At 40.9% G+C, this 21,446-nt stretch overlaps 1 protein-coding gene across 1 annotated transcript in view; it reads left to right on the top strand.

Moving 5' to 3' along the window:
• Window positions 1-21,446, top strand: part of INPP5F (inositol polyphosphate-5-phosphatase F) — an 81,827-nt gene that overhangs the window by 8,360 nt on the left and 52,021 nt on the right. Inside the window, exon 2 of the mRNA XM_032878500.1 lies at window positions 13,294-13,374. Within this exon, the coding sequence (XP_032734391.1) occupies window positions 13,294-13,374 (81 nt within the window). The remainder of the gene's footprint in view (window positions 1-13,293; window positions 13,375-21,446) is intronic.

Genomic DNA, 21,446 nt, shown 5'->3' with positions numbered 1-21,446 from the left:
TCATTTGTTCCCCTTTACCTCTTTCCAGTGCACATCTCCCTTGACTTATGATGGAGTTGCACCCTGATAACCCATTTTAAGTTGAAAATATCGTTAAGTCAAAAGGGCACTGAATACACCTAGCCTCCCACACATAGCTTAGCCTAGCCTGCCTTGAATGTGCTCAAAACACTTTAGTTAGCCTACAGTGTGGCAAAATCATCTAATGCAAAATCTATTTTAGAGTCAGGTGTTGACCGTCGCCTGTAATTTATTGAATACTGCACTGAAAGTGAAAACAGAATGGCTGCAGAATGGGTGTTCAATGTGTGGGCTGTTTACCGTTGGGATCACATGGCTGGCTGGGAGCTACAGGTAGCCGGGGCTGCCCGGCATTGTGAGCATATGATATTGGCATAACACTAGCCGAGGAAAAAAATCAAAATTTAAAATTCAAAATACAGTTTCTACTGCATGAATATTGCTTCTGTACCATTGTAAAGTCAAAAAGTCAGACCATCAAGAGGGGGGGGACCATCTGAACTCCCTTTTCGCAGAGAAGCCTCCTCATTTTCCCCCTGTAATTTTGTGTTCTGTTTCTTTCTCCTTCCAAATTCTACTCAGTCTGAAATTCTGTGAAGTCACTTATTTATTCTTTAAACATTTATTGAGGACCTGTCTGCTGGGCATTGTGTCAAAGAAAAAGGTGGCTAGAACGCTGTACCTTGTAGCTGAGGCCGAGGTCCAGTGGGGGAGAGACCGACACAGGATTCTAGAGTGACAGATGCTGTGACAGAGCTTAAGGCCCAGTTCTGTTGGGAGGCTTGTGTTGGGTATTAAAATTTGAGGATTTAGTGTTGTCTTTTTTTCAAGGTAGTGAAAATCTGTTTTCAAGGTAGTGAAGAATCTGTTTTTCTTCCTAATAAAGAAAATGGGAAGAAAGGTGCTCTTTTTTTTTTTATTCTGTAAAGTTTCTTCCAGCTCTAAATAGTAGGGTTGCTTCTGTCTGTAATAGTGGAAAGCCCTGGAAAAATAGCTGTATACACTGGTAGACTTTTAAGGACTTTTTTTTCTTGGCAGACATAACTCTCTGTATGCATAATGACTTCATCCTAATTGGGTACTCAAAGAAAGAAAAAAAGGGTTTATGAGAATGAGTAGTGCCTAATGGCCAGACTGAAATCTTACAGGCACTCCCCCTTACCTCCCACTCACAGGGCACTGTGTTTGATCTAGAAGCATCTTCATTTGAGGCCAATTAAAAGGGCAAATTCTAGACCTGGTGTGGGTTTGAAGGCTGAGCTTTTCGTTGGGGACATATGGTGGCAGAATAAACAACACAAGCCACCCTCAATGGAAGAGAGTAAGAGTTTTGAACAGAGTTTTGGGAAAGGCTAGGAAATCATTTGAACACCAGCTGGGAGAAAGGTTGCATCTATTTAATTATTGAAGTGTTAATTTTATGCATCTTGGTTGAAAGCTCTAAAATGAGGAAAAGAAATACCAATTGTTAGCTCTGATTTAGCGTTCAAGATCCTATTTCTGAAAGATACATCAAAGAACAGTTTTGGGGAACACAGAAGGTGTGGGGTATATCCCAACCCTTGGGTAATGCATTAGGAGTTTATTATTTGATGATTTTATCTAATCCTTATTTGAACTGACTATAGTGTCAGCTTCTTAAAGTAATGAGTTTGGAAAGTTGTAATTTAAGCTGTACTTGCCTTCATTTATTCTCAAGCCATGTCTTTTAAACATGTCTCCTATGCAGTATTCTGAATGCCCTGTGAAGTCCATACCTTCCATAATTTTGTACGTTTCCATCTTCAGCAGGTCCTCCCAGAACCTGATTACATCGTCTGACCTTTCACAAAAGTATTTTTTATTTTATTGTCCTCTGTTCTTTTTTGAGTTGCATTGGCCTTTTCTTGAGATGTGACAGTTGGGACTTTGCATGTCAGAGAATCATAACAATTTTTAGATTGGTTATTGTAGAGTTTAAAAAGCCATTTCTGATATCCTTTATGATCATAGTCAAAACTTTGTGGCTCTGTTACTGTACCATAATTAGATCCCCATCTTAATAGAAAAGTCTAGAAATTCTTAAGATCCCTTTCCTAAGTAGTGTCTCATCTTTTAAATATTCTTAAGGTTATTTTTTTGAAATATTTCTTTATTCTAGTTTAGATCAGCTTTTATGCCAACTAACTATGTTATGTGATCTTTATGCAGTTCCTAGTACTTTATTTCATGGGAGTGTTTCCGGGTCCTACATGGCGCAGTCATCATCTAGAATCAAACTGATAGGATAAAATTACTAATGCAGGTTGCACCCAATAACCCACAATCACTTAGACCAGCAATTCTCAATCTGCTGGTACATTAGAATCACCTGGGGGAGATTAACAAAATACCTGTGCCAGGGCCCCACCCTACTAACCAGCTGGCTCAGACTCTCTGAAGGGGTGGGGCCCAGGCATCTGCATTTTCTAAAGCTCCCAGATGATGATCCTGAGAAGCCAGGATCATCAGCAACCATTGAGCTGGAGTTCACCCCACAAAATCACCAGCTGCTGGAACTTTTAAACTGGGTTAGCTCTTTAGCTTGCTGAATGCTGGAAAATAATTAAATAACTAAACTGTCTTCCTGTGTGATCTCCTCTGCTTCCCCTCCTTCATCCTCTAAATATAGTTTATTACAGTTTTTGATTAAAGATTCAATTTTTACATTATCATGCCAATACCTCTTCAGAACTGAGCACTGAACTGGACCTATATTTTAATTTTTTCAAACTGTTCCTTAAATTAATATTTGCTTAGTTTTACAATTGCTTCATTCTTTATCTGTTGCTTATTATTCTTAAGTTAGAGAGTTCAAAAAAATATATATCAAACTTTGCAATGATAAGATAGCACCTGAGTCAAATTATTCCCTAACATTTTTCCTTGCTTCATTAAATTTTGAGAACTGAAGCGTGAGCTAGGATTGGGAACTTTCCGTTCCTCATGTTAGAAGCCTTGTCCTCATCTGTTTGAATTTGGTGTTGGTGATTGTCTTTTCAGAGCAATAATATCCTTTGTCTTTAGCAGGAAATGAAACTTGGTCTGATTATTTATGCATACTCTTATTATGCACCTTTTTTTTTTTCTTAAAGATACAAGTGTAACTGCCTATAAACTTCAGTAGATGTGTGAGACCCAGGCTTATCTTGGGCTGAGGGAGCTCCAGTCACTCTGGGCTCTTGGAATGAATGACTCATGGGCTGTGCAGGCACACCGTATTTAATCACTTGTTTTCTGTGTACCAGGAAGAGGAGGGCATGTGAAAATAGAAGCCATGTACTGCCCGATGGGTCTGAAATAAGCGTGGAAATATTGACCTAATGGGTCAAACAATTGAGCTATGACAAAATACCCAAATGTCTTTGGGTATATGTTACTTTAATTATTTCACTAATTTAAATTTGGCATTATTTCTAAAGTGCTGTACTTTAGTAATTTGTAAGCAACTCTACCAGATAAATTTGAAATTCCTAAATTTTAAAACCTATTTGCAAATTTCAAATGTTTCTCTTTCAAATTCGCATGACACATGGGACTGTACTTTTTGAAGGAAAGATTAGGAAGCAATATGTTGGCTGGAGCAGATCCATTACACGGCTGCTCTCTGTGGAAGGATGGTAGAAGCCCACTGGTCACGCTGTCTGCAATGCCATTGTCTTCTGCTTCCAGAGTAGCCGTTAACATTGCTGACAGGGTGTCTGTTACCGAGTGTAGTTGCCACATATGCTCAGACTAATAGCTGCGTGTGTCCTCTGTACCCACAGACTCTGCTAAGGCCACTTCTTATTTCCTTGGTGAAGAGTAACAGGTTAAAAAGGTATATACATTTTGAGGCGAACTGTGTGCAAGGTGCTGTACCCAGCAGTTTAGAGAACACCACTTCCTAGGCCTGCCAGTTCCATTGCCTGTTTAGGACTTCCTCTGTTGTCTTGTCTTGTCTTTACATGGGCCAGGGAAGCTATGTGCCCCTGCTAACCCTTTTAAGATAATTTAAAGTGTCCTCGAATTTTCAGGTAAGTCTTCCATTGTGAGAAATCACAACTGCACTATTATATTTATTGAAAGATAAATGCTTTTAGTATTAAAAGCGCCATATTGGAAAAGACTGGTCTTTGGGGGCTTCTTTTAAAGACAGTAAAAATGAGATGTTAGTCTTATTAAATATCATTGAAGATAAGCAGTTGGTAGGAGAAAATCCATTTTCCATTTCAATCTTTCATGTTTACTTTTACTTAATTATTCATTCATTTGGTTCAATAACTATTAAATGAGTATCTGCTACCAGTGGCAAGTAAAACAGGCATAGAATTAAATAAACTGAAAAGCTGAGACTTAAGTCTCTCCTTTAAGTGGTTAATTGAAACTGTACATTTATTATAATCATTAATATATTAGTAGTTATTTCTACCTTTTATTTATGTTTTCCATTTATTGTGTATATGTGGGAGGTTTTTGTTGTTTTTTCTTTTTCCTACAACTTTCTTTGTCTTTCATTGGATAGCTTAAATTTTCATCAGGTGTCTTTCTGTTGCTGACTAAAAGTTATACATTCTATTTATATTTTTCTGTGGTTTCTCATGATTTAGGACCCAGTACTTATTTTCACATGTATAATATTTGTGTCTTTTCTCTAAGTATATTTTTACCTCCTTTTAGATTTTACCTCTTCTAGAGTCTCCCTCTCTCTTGTGTGTGGAGGATCATAGGAAGGGAGAAAGCTGGCTGTTGTGCTCAGTTTTGCCATTTGGACCCAGATGGGTTCCTGGGACGGAGACCAGATGCCTAGTTGGGAGGTGCATCAGAGCTATAGGTCTGTGTTTCATGATTTAAGGGAACAGGATTCTGGGGCATATCTAGACATTGAGATATTTTCATAAAACATCTATTACTCTGAAAGGGCTTTCAGGAATTATGGTCCTACCATAAGATTTAATAAGTAAAAACATATTGAAGTTTTTTTTTCTTCTGTTCTCTTTAACAAAATCCATATGTAAGACCCTTGAAATAAAAATCATGGAGATATTTGAGTGGTAGAAACCTGGAATTCTAAACACATACACATTTCCCAACTTGAGCTAAAGGTTATTGAGTGTGCCAGACGTGTTGGGCACTTGCATAATTTCTCATTTGATGCTTATTACAAACTCTGCAAGTTAGACGGCATTTCCATTTACAGCAGAGGAGCTGTTGTGAGAGGAGTTCGGGGACTGCAGTGGAGATGACAGTCTTCACCTGGGCCTCAGAGAGCAGGCGGTACCCTCATTGTGCCCACATCCCCAGACTGTCTGGTCTCATGGTCCTCACATTCTGTCTCCTATGCAGATCTGCCTCATCTGGATGGAACAGCTCCTGCGTTTACTCTTGGTTGTCCGCCCCCAAGTGGTCCCTGTGTAGTTCTTCAGCCTCCTCCTTATAGCTAGCTCTCCACACCACAGGACCAAACTGTCTGGAGTTCTCCGTGCATTCAGTAAATATTTGCATGCCTGTTATGTGTTGAGCAGCCTGCCAGATGTAGGGCTGACCAGAGCGTTTTGAATGATCTGAATGGGGGAGGTCTTGGCCTGGACAAGGGTAGTGGTAGTGGGGTTGAAGAGAAGTGAGACATTCATCAGATATTTAGAAGATCAGTAGGACTTGGGGAGGAAGAAAAGCATTTTGGATGTCTCCCAGGTTCTGGCTTGTGCAACTGAAATGATGTTGCTGAGCTGAAAGCCCTGTACAAATATGAAATGAGGGTGTTACACTCCAGTACTTTTTGTAGGGAAACTTATGGTGATAGAGGTACATTAAAAAGAATCCTCCACTAAGTGGGAAATGGTGTTCTGATTTTGACAAGCCTTTGTCGCACTGGGCACAGCCAGCCCTGATGTCTTTATCTGAAATAGACCAAGTGACTGCAACTTTGCCACTGTTAAGTAGTGAACCCTTCTGTGTGATTCAGTGTTAATTACCGGACCTCAACTTCCCTCTCCATTTCCATGCCGTACCTTCATTTGTCCATTCAGCATTTTGGAACCTGCTGTGTACCATGTACTAGGGACATCTAAAGCTCAATGAGACTAGGTCTTGATGAGCTTACTGTTCAGTCAGGGAGATAGGGAAGTCAATAATGCCAGTAATTAGAAACCAGAATAAGGTGCCATGATGGAAATACAGGCAAGGTTCAGGAGGGCCACAAAAGACTGCCTGATGAATTCTACTGGGTGGGTGGAGTGGGGAATAGATCAGGGCACACCGGTGACTCTTGTTCTGAGTCTGGAATGAAAAGCAGGCAGAAGTGGGTGGGGAGCAGCATTCCAGACCCAGCGTGCTCACACTTCTGGATGGTTGTAGGAAGGCCAGGATGCTGGGGGTGGGGGAATGCAGGAGGAGGGTGGACAGGACCAGCCCATGCAGACTTTTCCAAGGAATTTGGACTTTGTGCCTAAGGCTCTGGGGAGTATCAGTGATACATTCAGATTAGCAATGTTCATATTTGTCCTTTTCTAATGCCTACTGTATTTGTTTCACAGTATTAATGTTAGACAAACTTGAATTCAGGACAAAGAGCACTATTTAAAAGCAGTTATTACATCCTAGGAAACAGCAGTTCTCCAGAAGGGTATATTAATCCTGAGTGTGTATGTGCCTAACAACGCAGTCTCAAAATCTCAAGCAAAAATTAAGAAGGAGAAATGGAAAAATATACACAAGGTGTGAGAGTAAAAAAGAAAAATAAGCCCTCTCTCAAAAACTTTAAAGTTAAGCAGTTGAAAATATTAGCCAGTACATACAAGTGTTGTTCAAAATAATCAACAAAGTTGAAATAATGAGCCCCAAATTTAAATAGCATGTTCAGATGTTTGAGATCCATAATAAGGAGTACTTTTTAAATCATGTCCTGGTGAACATATGGACCTGGAAGCAAGAAAATTTCATGGAACCTTTCTTTTTACCTGGTGCAGTTTTCCAGTTTTCTGTTCTATTCTGTTTCATTGATGTTAATGCTGATCTTGTTATACAAAATAGATTTCATGACCCGCTAATGGATTGACACTTTTCTTGAAAACACCAAGTTTCCAAGCACACATAGAACTTCTAAAAATTGACTTTCTGGATTTCCCTCACCATACCAAGCCTCTGGTGCCCTGCTCTGTCCCCCTCAGTCCTACCTCCCCGCAAAGGAAAGAGATCTTCCACTCCTGTTTTTACTGAGTCAAGGCCATCTGATCTTTTCCTTTGCTGCTTTTCCATTGCTATATTTACAGCCTTTCACCTTCCCGACCTGGAAAAGGTAGTGTCATTCCTTTCCGATGGCAGCTTTTACACCTGTACTTTTGACTTCATCATCTTCTGTTTTCCTCCTTGAATATCTCTTCTGCTTCATATTTCTCCTTGATCATCCCATTAGGAACACAGTCTTTTTTTTTTTTTTTTTAAGGTTTTATTATTTATTTGACAGAGAGAGAGAGTACAAGCAGGGTGAGCAGCAGGGAGAGGGAGAACCAGGCTCCCTGCTCAGGAGAGAGCCTGACATGGGACGGGATCCCAGGATCCTGGAATCATGACCTGAGCCCAAGGCAGAAGCTTAACCACCCAGGCACCCCAGGAACTCAGTCTTAATGGGTTCAACTGGCTATCTCTGGACCTCAAAGATTATCTGTGACTGTTCTTTTTAGTCATTAGAGGACAGAACTTGGTCGTCTTGATAGTTTCTTTCTAGTTTTTATTTATTTTTTATTTTTTTTAAAGATTTTATTTATTTATTTGACAGACCGATCACAAGTAGGCAGAGAGGCAGGCAGAGAGAGAGAAGGGAGGAAGCAGGCTCCCTGCTGAGCAGAGAGCCCGATGCGGGGCTCGATCCCAGCATGCTGGGATCATGACCTGAGCTGAAGGCAGAGGCTGTAACCCACTGAGCCACCCAGGCGCCCCTAGTTTTTATTTTTAAAGTTTTTAATTTTTTGAATGGCTGATGTATTCCCCTGGCCCCAATTGCCAAAGATGGGAAAGAATATTGATTTAGGAGGTTCTCACCCACCTTCACTTTCAGCTGCTGTATACCCTGTCCCTTCTGTTCCTTCTCCCACTCTGGAGAGAAGAGATATTTCAGTGGCATTTTTTATTTTACTTATTCCCTTCCTGTCCTTTCCTGGCTTCCTCTGTGGTGATTCATGTTAATCTCCTATGCATTCCTCACTTACTGCCCACCCCACTCCCCTGGGCTATGTAGCTCCAGGTCGTTTTAGGCCTGCTGTTCCTTTCCCTACTTTCAGGCTCTACCTCCTGTCAATGCTGTCAGCCAGTCCGTGGCTGCAGTCTTGTTTTATTTATGCCATTATCTGCCTGTGCTGGCCTCCAGGAAGCACATGCTCATTAGTTTTTTATTCACATCTTCGTATTTGGCCTCAGTTTACTTTTTCCGATCTTATCAATCCACATCTCCACCGCAGTCACTGGTCTTCTGTTCCAGGCAGCTTGCTCCTTAATTTTTATATCTTCTTAGCCCCGTACAGCGCCTGGTTCCTGGCAGGTACTTGCTAAGTGTTTGACCACTGAAGGGACAAAGTTGAGAACAAACTTTGCACTTTCCTCCGCACTATTTTTCTTGCTGCTTTCCTTCTGCCTAAAGTTCCACTTCTGTGTAACTGTTCTTGGCTGCTTTACCTCTAACGTTGTTTTCCTCTTCCATGTTTCTGGGCTCATTTGGTACCCAAAGGGTAGAGTCCTCCAACTATGGTCTGTTCTTCTGAGGTCAGGGTACAGGGTTATGGGTAGTTGGAGCGATTTCCATAGAGGGGCGTCTGTGCTGGTCGATGTTGAGACGTGGCTTGCCTGATAAGGAGATTCTGGCACGTTTGAAGAGAAATCAGGGTATTTTTAGTCTATACACCAACATGAATTCCAGTAGAGTAGCTAGACTTTTAAAAGTTAACAAGGAAGTAAAATTAATAAATAATTAATACTGGGTAAAGAACTTTTTTTTTTTTTTTTGGAAAGAATCTTTTTTTTGTTTGTTTTTAAAGATTTTATTTATTTATTTGACAGAGAGTGATCACAAGTCAGCAGATAGGCAGGCAGAGAGAGAGAGGGAAGCAGGCTCCCTGAGCAGGGAGCCTGACGCAGGGCTTGATCCCAGGACCCTGAGATCATGACCTGAGCCGAAGGCAGAGGCTTAACCCACTAAGCCACGCAGGTGCCCCAAGAACAACTTTTTTTTTTTTTTTTAAAGATTTTATTTATTTTATTTCATAGAGAGAGATCACAAGCAGGCAGAGAGGCAGGCAGAGAGAGAGGAGGAAGCAGGCTCCCCGCTGAGCAGAGAGCCCGATGCGGGGCTCGATCCCAGGAGCCTGAGATCATGACCTGAGCCGAAGGCAGAGGCCCAACCCACTGAGCCACCCAGGCGCCCCAAGAACAACTTTTTAAGTATAAAGATAATGGAAAAAGGAGCAGTACAAGAATTAAAAATTGAAAATAGGGGCAAACACGTCAGAGTCAACATCTTTAATAGAAAGGGGTTCAAATCAATAAAGAACATACAGGATGCATTAGAAGATATGAATGAGAAAATTCTAGAAGAAGAAACATAAGCAGCCAATTGCATAATTGTTAAATTTTACCTGCAATGAAAAGAAAATAAACATCATTTTAGGCAATGGATACCAACAAATGAGAACAATTTATAAAGAAATCTAAATGGTGGCAAGAGTGCTTTAAAACAAGCATTTTCCTATGTTTCTGGCAGAAGTCTAAGTTGGTATAACCCTGTGGAAAGCAATTTGGTAATGTCTGAAAGCTTTAAATTTTCTTATGTTTTCACCTACTAATTTCATTCCCAGGAGTCTGTCCTAGAGCTCTTAATTACAGAGGCAATAAAATATTACAGGATGTCCATTATTTATCAGTATTTTTAAAAAGATTTATTTATCTTTTTTTTATTAACATATAATGTATTATTTGCCCCAGGGATACAGGTCTGTGAATCATCAGTCTTAACAATTTACAGCACTCACCATAGCACATACCCTCCCCAATATCCATAATCCAGCCACCCTATCCCTCCCCTCCCACAACACAGCAGCCCTCAGTTTGTTTCCTGGGATTCAGAGTCTCTTATGGTTTGTCTCCCTCCCCAGTCCCATCTTGTTTCATTTTTTCTCTCCCCACCCCCCATGACCACCTGCCCTGCCTCTCAAATTCCTCATATCAGAGAGGTAATATGATGATTGTCTTTCCCATATGTCTTTCCAATATGATGATTGACTTATTTCGCTTAGCATAATACCCTCTAGTTCCATCCACGTCGTTGCAAATGGCAAGATTTTGGGGATTTTTGATGGCTAAATAGTATTTCATTGTGTGTGTGTGTGTGTGTGTGTGTGTGTGTGTGTGTATGTATCACATCTTCTTTATCCATTCATCTGTTGATGGACATCTAGGTTCTCTCCATAGTTTGGCTATTGTGGACATTGCTGCTATAAACATTCAGGTGAACGTACCCTTCAGATCACTACATTTGTATCTTAAGGGTAAACATCCAGTAGTGCAGTTACTGGGTCGTAGGGTAGCTCTGTTTTCAACTTTTTGAGGAAGCTCAATACTGTTTTCCAGAGTGGCTGCGTCAGCTTGCATTCCCACCAACAGTGTAGGAGGGTTCCCTAAAGATTTATTTATCTTAGCGGGAGCAAGTATGTGTGGGGAGGGGCAGAGAGAGTCTTTTTAAAATAATTTTTTTTATTTAAGTTCAATTTAGTTGACATATAGTATATTCATAGTTTCGGGGTGGAATTTAGTGATTCATCAGTTGCATATAACACCCAGTGCTCTTTAAATCAAATGCACTCCATAATGCCCGTCAGCCAGTTACCCCTTCCCCCAGCCTCCTCCCCTCCAGCAACCTTCAGTTTGTTTCCTGTAGTTAAGAGTTTTTTATGGTTTATTTCCCTCTCTGTTTTTATCTTATTTTTTTCTTCCTTTCCCCTATGCTCATCTGTTTTGTTTCTTGAATCCCACATATGAGTGAAATATGGTGCCTTTTTCTGACTTATTTTGCTTATCATGATGCCATCTAGTTCCATCTGCATGGTTGCAAATGGTTAAGATTTCATTCTTTTTATTGGCTAAGTAATATTCCTATATATAAGAATATATATTTTCCTACACACACACACACACACACACACACACACACGTGTGTGTGTGTGTGTGTATATATCTCCCACATCTTCTTTATCCATTCATCTGTCAATGGACATCAGGGCTCTTTCCATAGTTTGGCTGTGGTGGACATTGCTGTTATAAACATTGAGGTACAGGTGCCCCCTTTGATTCACTATTTTTCTATCTTTTGGATAAATACCTAGAAGTACAGTTGCTGGGTCATAGGGTTGTTCTATTTTTAACTTTTTGAGGAACCTCCATACTGTTTTCCAGAGTGGCTATACCAGTTTGCATTCCCACTAACAGCATAAGGGGACTTCCCTTTGAAAGAGAGAATCTTAAGCAGACTCCACGCTGAGGACAGAGCTCTACGTGGGGCTGGATCTCATGATCCCGAGGTCACTACCCCAGCCAAAACTGAGCGTTGGCTACTTAACCGACTATACCACCCAGACACCCCATCACAGTTTTTTTTTTTTTTTAAGATTTTATTTATTTATTTGTCAGAGATCACAAGGAGGCAGAGAGAGAAATGAGAGAGGGGAGAAGCAGGTCCCCTCCTGAGCAGAAAGTCTGGTGCGGGCCCTATTCCAGGACCCTGGGATCACAACCTGAGCCAAAGGCAGAGGCTTTAACCCACTGAGCCACCCAGGCGCCCCATGTATTTTTTAATAATACGGGGAAAACTGGAAATTGCTTAAATGTCCAAGAGTAAGGAAGTGCTTCCTTTAGTGGAAAATTATGTAGTCATGAAGTTAAAATTTTGAAGAGTATTTTAAAGACATAAGACAATACTCAAGAAATGTTACAAGAAAAAAATGAGCATACATTGCTATATTTGCGGTCTTGTGATGCAGTAGCACACAGACATATGACCTGAACCGTAGCAAAATAAGTTTTCTGGCTGGAGGATGGGAGTGATAAAATATTTTTTCCAATGTTATACAGTATGACTTTTATAATATGAATGCATATTATTTAAGATGTAAATATTGTCTTATTGGTTGGTTCCACGTATGGGTTCTGTAGCTGAATGGTTAAGAGCACAGGCCATGAGTCATGCAGGCCTGGCTTTGAATTGCAGTTCTGCCCACAGAGAAGTCAACTTTATTTGCCTCCCACTGAATGTATCATTAACAACAAAGACATTCAAGATACAGTAGTCAAAACTCAAATGAATTTGGAGACTATGGATTATTAAGTCTGTAATTACCCCATGAGTTACAGATTGATTATAAATTTCCCTAAAATAAAGTTTAAATAGTAATAATTAAAATGTAATTTTAATTTTCTACTAAGGGAAATACGGTTTTCGTCCTTGGTAATTTTTTCCAGCCATGGAGCTACTACTAGTGTTACATTTATCTCCATGTATATAACAGCCTTTTGCAACCTGGGTTTTACAAGAGAATTAAGCCCTGATGTCCTCATACATCCACTGAGTGTAATGAATTAGGCTCTTGCCTGGTTGATTAGAATGGTATCAGTTATGTGCCGTCTTTGGGAGAATTGCGAAAAGTTACCCAGAGCATTGTGTTCTGTTCTGAGGAACCGTCATTGGGATGTCTGGCACAGAGTAGGCACTCAGGAAATGGCAGTAGCTCTTAGTGGTTTTGCCACAGAAGTCACATAAAAGAGCACTGGTTTTCTGGATTTTTTTTTTTTTTTCTTAGTGTAAGGTTCTCTGGGAAAGGGCGTTTTCCAAGGTGTGATCCAGTAAGTGGCCTTCTCTCTGGCTGTTTCTCAACTCTTTTGTCTTTGAATCTGGGACTGGCTCTGGGCTACAGGACCGCGGAGGACTCCCCTGATTCGCCCTCTTGCAGTGTACCAGCCTCTTTCCTCCACTGCAGGGCGCCCGAGTACTGCCTCCTATCCGAGAAGCGTGTCGGCTTGTCATTTCTCTCCCTGTAATTGTCCTCAGAGCAGAACCTCATTCAGGCCTTGGATTTAATACTTTTCCACAAATTGCTTTATAGTAATGTATTCAGTTCTGGATATTCGTAACTGCCCTTTGGCGATGTTGATCATTTAAAATAGACTGCTGAAGATACTGGTTTAATATGTTTTCTGATGAATATTTTCTCATGATTGCTTCTTATTTTCTTTTAGCTACTGATCTACTCCTTGCCTGGAATCCCATTTGTTTGGGATTGGTAGAAGGTGTTATTGGGAAAATTCAACTTCATTCAGGTATGTTTCCATAAAGTCCTTCAATCTGTTAAATTTAATGGCGCATCCTATGACATTTTCTTCTTTGAAGATGAATGTGGATTTTGTTATGGCTTTGATTCCTTTGCCCTAATTTTAGGTCTGCCCAAAGTAGGTATAAGTATCAAATAACCTGCTATGTGTCAGGAATTATGCTAGTTGGTAGAATACAGCAGTGAGAAAAAACTGACCTCACCCTTGTTTAGGGAGATAGACATCAGTAAGTAAGTAAATCACTGAAATAAATATATAATAATTTGGTAATTGTGGTACATGCTCTGACAGATACACCAACTGCACTGATTTCAAAGGAGAAGGTGGTAGGAAGAAGGCTGGTGAGGTAGGCAGATGGCAGACCATGACTGTCCAACTTTGGGTCAGCTGTCCATTCTGGATAGTCAACTCTGTCTAGGGAAGTGTGTGGTTCTCCTGGCATGCAGTGCAGCCCTTTCCAAGTACCCTCACCAGGGCAGGCAAATTGGTGAAGGGTCTAGGTTGTTCATCAGGCCCTTGCTTAGAAGACAGACACTTGTGTCTGAGGTTCAGAGGGAATTTTGATGATGAGAAAAGAGAGATTATATAGGTAGGTTCTAAAAAGTCCTGAAAAGTACTAACTGAAATATTGTTTTTTAAAGATTTTATTTATTTATTTGACAGACAGAGATCACAAGTAGGCAGAGAGGCAGGCAGAGAGAGAGGAGGAAGCAGGCTCCATGCTGAGCAGAGAGCCTGATGCAGGGCTCGATCCCAGGATCCTGGGATCATGACCTGAGCCAAAGGCAGAGGCTTTAACCCACTGAGCCACCCAGGCGCCCCCTAACTGAAATATTTTAACACTGTATTTAAATATCTGTTTTTCCTTTGGCATCAGTTTTAATGAGTTATGAACTATAGACGACTTTACCATTATCATGTAATTGAGAGTCTAGCTACCTCTATAGTATTCCCTTTCTTACTCTTCTAAAATAAAATTGTTGTGGGGCGCCTGGGTGGCTCAGTGGGTAGAGCATGTGACTCTTGATCTCAGGGTTATGGGTTCAAGCCTGAGATTGGATGTAGAGATTATTTAAAAATAAAATCTTTTTTTTGAGTAAGCACGAGTGGAGGGGGAGGAGCAGCGTGAGAGGAGGACAGAAAGAATCTCAAGCAAATTCCCTGCTGAGCAGGGAGCCCTACATGGGGCTTGATCCCAGGACCCTGAGATCATGATCTGAGCCAAAGGCAGATACTTAACCTACTGAGTCACCCAGGTCCCTAAAAATAAAATCTTTAAAAATAAAATTGTTGTGTATTTGGGAGCTAAGTTGATTTCTGTGTGTTAAAAAGCATGTATTACTGGAGACTAATTTTCCTTTGCTAGATTCTTTGGTTATTTTTTAAAGTTTGCTTTTATTATGAAATATTTCATAGATACAGCTACTTACCACAGATGTACAGTACAGGTTGTTGTAAAACACACATATATCTGCCACCCAAACTAAGAAATGCAACGTAACTAATGTCTTTAGATCCCTCACTGTGCTTCCTCCAAGTGTGTCCTGCTTTCTGCCCTTCAAGAGCGGCTACTATTTTTGTGTTTATTCCCTTGATTTTCATTAGTGCTTTAATTACATATGTTTTCCTAAGTAATATGATGCTGAGGTTTGTATTTGAGGGACTTTACATAATTGATATTAAGCTGTTGTGTTCTTCTCCTTGTTTTCCCTGTCCCCCCTCCATTCAACTTGATATTTTTGAGATTTATCCATGTTGATGTATGAAGCTCGAGTTCTTTATTTTCACCCTCGTATGAATATATCGTCATTTGTCCTTTCAGCGGGTAATTTTTTGATGGTTTATTTTTGCTCTTGGAAATAAGACCACTATAAACATTGTTGTATTGTCTTTGGTAGTTTTGTAATTCTTCTGGTATGAGAAGAAAAGCATTTAGACATTGTATAACCATGCTAAGTATTTTAGTAACACTCTCCTACCTGTCCACATTTACATAAATATATTTTTAATTCATTTATATGCTGACAGGATAATTTCATAGCTGAGTGTTCTGAGCTAAAACTCATTTTCTATTGTTTAAATGAAGCTCATGAAACTTCTGAGTTATTTTTCTTCAGTTTCAATCACATCCTGGAACAATGAATAAATCACTGAAATCAGTCAGGAGATGTGAATCCAAACTTTATTTATTAGCTTTGAGATATAGAGGGGGTTACTTAACATGGGTTTCATTTTTCTATTGCTAAGACCCCAGGAATTCTTTAAAACAACAACATGTAATATTATATGATTCTGTGGATTGACCTAGAGGCTCTTTTGCCCTTTATCTTCTGTTGTGTGAGGTCAGCTGGGACTTTGCCTGGCACATCTCTGTCCATGTAACTCATCTCACAAGGCCTCCCCTTGTGTCCTCTTTCTATACTGGATGCCTGGACATTTTTCCAAGGTGGGGGCTGGGTACCAAGAAGACCAGTCCCACTATGCAGAGTTTTATCAAGCCTCGGCTTATGTCACTGAGCTTGCTAATACTCCACTGGCCAAAGGAAGTCACGTAGCCAACCCCAGAGTGAACATCAGAGTGGGCTTCCCAAAAGCTGTTTCACTGGGGCCACGATGCCCATGAGCCTCTACTTTGTAAGCTGTAAAACTAGAGTAAAAATAACTGCTCTCTTTTTTCCCCTGCAGTATTAGGAGTCTAAATGAGATAATATACTGGAAGGTACTTAATAAATTACCACCGTTTTACCAAGGCTCTTTTGGTTGCAATTATGTGTATCTGCATACACAAACCAGAGTTTTATTAGGAACCCAAGGGACCAAAACCAAGAAGTGGATGCCTTATGGTGTCTGAGATTACATTTTTGGGCGGGTAGTCTCTAAGTATCACTTCTCCTATATATTTCTTTTATTTTTCTACTCTTGGCTTTCTGTTTCTGTATATTATAGGACAGAATTTCTGCTCTTGCATGGTACCTTCAACCCTCAAGCCCCTAACACCGCAGGAGCCTGCCTAGCCATCAAGGACTGAGCAGTGAGTCTAGTTCAGACCCCGGGGAAAGAGCTCCTTAGCTGCCCTGTCTGGGCCAAGGGCATTCCCTGGTCACAAAGTTCAACCACGCTCCAGAGGTCTACTTCTTCAGTCAGAGCAGGAGGCCTTGGACTTGGCAGAGAACCCAAACGTTTCATACAAACAGCAAACAAATATAAGTTGTTGATTGATGAATTTATGATACAGTAAAAGTCTGGTCATTTTAGGTGGTAAATATGGGCATCTCCTGCCGTCAGTCTTTGGTTTACATGTGCTTCCCCTCCTGGCACTGCTTGCCTTTATTTGGACTCTGAGCAAGTGGTTGATGAGCAGTGGGGGTTCCTGTCTGCAGGACATTTTGGAAAAGGGAGAGGTGAAGAAAGAAAATATAAGAAAGGCAGGAAGAAGTAATCTCTGTACTTTTTTTTTTTTCTCCTGTCACATCACTTTTAAGGCTTGGCTCTTAAGAGAGGGAGTGGGGAGGAAACAAAGGAACATCTTTTCTGGGCCCCCTGCTGCTCTTCCTTCCCTCACCCACCACCCACCAGAGACAACTGCAGCCACACCCCAGTGTGTCACTCTGCCTCCACGCAGCCCCCAGCTCCCCGCCCTTCTGCATCCATCTTCCCCCTTCTCCCTTGGCTCCCTGCATCTCTGCCCTGGGATGCCTCATCCCCATCCCTTCCCTCCCTGAGCCCTACTAAAACTCCTGCTCTGGTCACACCATCGGCCTGGCTGGTGGGAGATACGCTCCCAGGATGGACTAGAACTAACACTGTCACTTCAGGTGCGTTCTCCCCTGGGAACATCTTATCTTCTGGGGGTAGAGGTTGGAGAAATAACATGTCTGTACTTAAACTCTTTCTCACTCCCATTTCCCTCCTACTTATTCTCCATATTTCAATGCACGAATTTTTGTTCTTGCCTAGTGAGATGGGAACATAAGTTTATTTGAACAGCTGTCATTGACAGTCTAACAGCGGCGTGGGTGAGCCATGCCACTGTTCCTGATTGTCACTGAACTCTGAGCTCTGTGGAATGTAAGCAAGCATGACTTAGGTACCGGATTAGTTTGTGAGGGCTGCCATAGTGAAGGCCCGTAGACTAGGGGACTTAACAGAAATTTATTTTCTCACAGTTTGGAGGCTAGAAGTCCAAGATCAAGGTGTTGGCAAGTGGTTTCTTCTTTCTTTCTCCTTGGCTTGTAGATGGCTGTCTTCTCCCTGTGTCTTCACATCATCCTGACTGTGTTCACACTGCCCTTTCTCTGAGTGCATCTATGTCCAGATTTCCTCTTCTAAGGACACCATTGCATTGAATGAGAACCCCCCCATAACCTCATTTTAACTTAATTACCTCTTTAAAGACCCTGCCTCTAAAATAGAGTCACATTATGAGGTACTGAAGGTTAGGACTCCAGCATATGAATTTTGGCAAGACATAGTTCAGCCCGTAACAGAAACTTAATGTCTATAAGAATGCTTATTACAAAAGTGTACCAAAGAGAATTCTTTCCCTTTATTTCACGGTGAGATAGGCCATTCACCAGATATCACTGATGAGGCACCCACCCCAGAGTTGGACTAAACTCGAAGATCACATAGTAGCCTTGGGTCGGGTTACTTCACCTGAACGTCCAGTCACCCACTGTAAGACAAAGCTAACACCTCCTTGATATGATCATTGTGAGATTTAATTAAACTCCTTTAAGTGCTTAGCATGGTTTCTGGTACTAGTAAGCATTCAAAAGATGTTGGCTATTAATTTTCCCCCTTAGTTTTAAAGGTCACTTAGAGGTGTCAGATATTCTACTAGAGAACCACTTAAGTCCCGGCTATATAAATTTTAAACTTAGATTGTTTTTTCCAGTAATGTTAATATTGCTGAAACTAATGATATTAACATGTCATTAAAAGACTACATGGTGGGGATCTATAAAAAGGCATGTTTTTAGTGGTTAAATATTAGCATCAGGGTAAGTGATGTTCCATAATCCATGAATCCCTTTTTAAAAAAATGTGTGGCGGAAGAATTTTAAAGTATTATTTAGTTGCATCCATGGCTGATAATTGCCCTTCCTTTTAGCAGGCTCTGCCAGAAAATTGTTGTTAACCCTGGTGTCTAGGAAATACATTTTTAGAACCATTAGCCTTCCTTGGATGTGGAAAGCCTCTCTGGCGGGCAGGTGGACTTTAAGCTAGGGCATAATGTAGTGTCTCCACAATTTGAATGTCTGACTTTGGTTTGATCAGTGGGATTTATCAATATGAAGAACAGAAAATAGAAGGAACGTGTCATGTGCTAAATAGATGAAAGAAAAGCTTCATGAAATATCAACATATTTTATCCATTGTCGGGTCCAGGAGGACTTAAGAATGATAGTTAGATTCTCATCACAACTATAATTACTCATTAATTTTTTATTTTCCTTTTTTCTCTTAGTCGCCTCCTATCCCGTCCCCTAAGGATAAGCTGCAGGGAGCCAGGGGCTGTGTCCCTCTCTGCTGGCCTACAGCAGGGCTATTCATAAATATTCAACAAATACTTATGACTTTAACAAATAATTATGGAATGCCTACTGCATGTCAAGGTCTGTTTTCAGTGATGGGGACTGTGGGGTGAATAAAATTTGAAGCTTCCAGGAGTGTAGTATTGGATTCAAGAGGTAGACCTTACTTACCCGGTCACACTGTGTGATCATTAGGCTTAGGCTTCTGAAGAAGAGTGTGGGATGTTGTAAGTACATGATAGAGGGCCCTGACTGGTGCAGTGGGGGTCCTGGATGGACAGCATCCCTGAGGATGTGATGTCTGAGTCCAGGCCTGAAAAATGAGTGAGATAATCTGGACAAGGCCAAGGTAAGGGCAGAGAGTGAGAGGAGAGATGATTCTTGGCAGAGTCAGCAGCCCTGCAAAAGGCCTACATGATTGATGTTTTCTCTGTTTTCTGTGGGATGTTGGGGAGATTGCTGTTATCTTCACTCAGATATCCATGAAAAGGTTGCATTAGACTGCAGACTTTAAATGGGTCACAAAAACTCTTTCAAATCTATTTTGAAGGTTGAGAAGATAAGCTCAATTAGGGTAAGACGTATCAGAACATAAAAACTGAAAGTATATATTCCATGATATTTTCAGAAGTAGTTTGAAAACTCTCAGAAATCTTGATTAATTTGGCAATAGAGGCTCTTGGTTTAGTGACTGAGTTACTACTCTAAGTGTTGTAGACCCAGAGACACCATTCACCCAAGTAGCTCATTTGTTAAAATAGTGCTTGCCATCTGCTGTTTTTCTACTCTTGAAGTCATGAAGATGTCTCAGTCATTAAAATGGTAAAATGTATTATGCATATGGTTTACAAAGTGTGATTTTAGTCTGCTGGGGAGACTTTGCTGGGATAATGACATAAAATATTTTTTATACTTCAGTGATGAGTGAGTGGTTACTAGCCTTGCTTCAGTACTTTCCTGAAAAGCCATTAGAAAACCCCGGTTTTTGAGGATATTGTAGGGAAAGGGAGAGAAGCTGGCAGGGCTTTTTATGTTTAAATACTAGTATAATTGCTCACAGTTGCATTGTGAGAGAAGTAGATTGTTTTATTGTCTACCTACAACTCACTATTACAGACACGTAAGGATTGGGATAATGGTCGTACAACTCCATACATGTATTAAAATCGTTGAGTTGTGGGATGCCTGGGTGGCTCAGCCGGTTAAGCGTCTGCCTTCAGGTCAGGTCATGATATCATGTCCTGGAATTGAGTCTCACATCGGGCTCCCTGCTCAGTAGGAAGTCCGCTTCTCCCTCTCCCACTGCTTGCTCGGCCTGTTGTTCCCCTGCTTGTGTGTTCTCTCTCTCTTTGACAAATAAAAAATCTTAAAAAAAAAAATCATTGAGTTGTATACTTACAATGGGTGAATTTTATCGTCTATAAATGATATCTCAATGAAGCCATTAAAAACATTTAAATCAGAAGGTAGCTTTTGATGTACTCTGTTGTCATTACTTCTGACTCTGTCTTAATTAAAAAGTTGAACACTTCTCTCGGTAACTTCTGGTGATTTTTTTCACGTACTAAAGTTGCTTTGAGAGAAGTATTCAAAGGCAGTATTATTTCTGACACTATGTTTCTGCCAAAATAGGAACGATTTAAAATGTAATTCAAATCCAGTCATTTTATATTCATTTTGTTATTAATGAGGATCTCAGAATTATTTATTTTGGAGGTAAAAGTTTCATTAGTGACTAGGTTCCTGGCCAATGCTTAAAAGACTCTTTACTTGTAGTTTGGGGCACCTGTTTTATGAGTAGCTTTGGGTCTGGGAATTAGGCAGCTAAGTGGCATCTTCTCCTCACTCTTCTCTGCTTCCTTCCTCTTCCTTTTACTCTCTCCCTGGTACATAGGTGCTGAGCGGCCCCTACTGCCTCTCTTGGCTCCCTTCAGCCTCTTCCATTATTGTACACTTCAGAATTTTCCATTGCCTCCCTTGTCCCTAATCTGAATTCCATTCTCCTTGGTGCAGATGGTTCCACCTTCCTGGCGGGGGCAACCCTTGAACTAGCCACATGACTGTGACCCATAGCTCTGGGCTTTCCTAAGCGTTGGCACACAAGGAAGTTTCTTGTTGCTGAGCCCGTCTGTCATTGGCAATTATGTGTATTTTCAGGCAGAGAAATTCTCTAGAGATGGGCCAGCGTGCCTCTTAGGCTATTCCACTATCATTCCAGTTTCCAGTTACAGACCCATTTGTTCTTTTTTTTTTTTTTTAATATTTTATTTATTTATTTGTTAGAGAGCAAGAGAGAGAGCACGAGCACAGGCAGACAGAGCGGCAGGCAGAGGCAGAGGGAGAAGCAGGCTCCCCGCTGAGCAAGGAGCCCGATGTGGGATTTGATCCCAGAACACTGGGATCATGACCCCCGCCGAAGGCAGCTACTTAACCCACTGAGCAACCCAGGCGTCCCCAGACCCATTTTTCCTTAAACTCCAGTTCTCCTCAGTGATTTCTGTGGTGGTGATATTAAAAGTTTTT

Source organism: Lontra canadensis, unplaced genomic scaffold (genome assembly GCF_010015895.1).
Source record: "Lontra canadensis isolate GAN:19392208 unplaced genomic scaffold, GSC_riverotter_1.0 scaffold3, whole genome shotgun sequence".
NCBI lineage: Eukaryota > Metazoa > Chordata > Mammalia > Carnivora > Mustelidae > Lontra > Lontra canadensis.
This window is presented reverse-complemented; position numbering and strand designations above follow the sequence as displayed.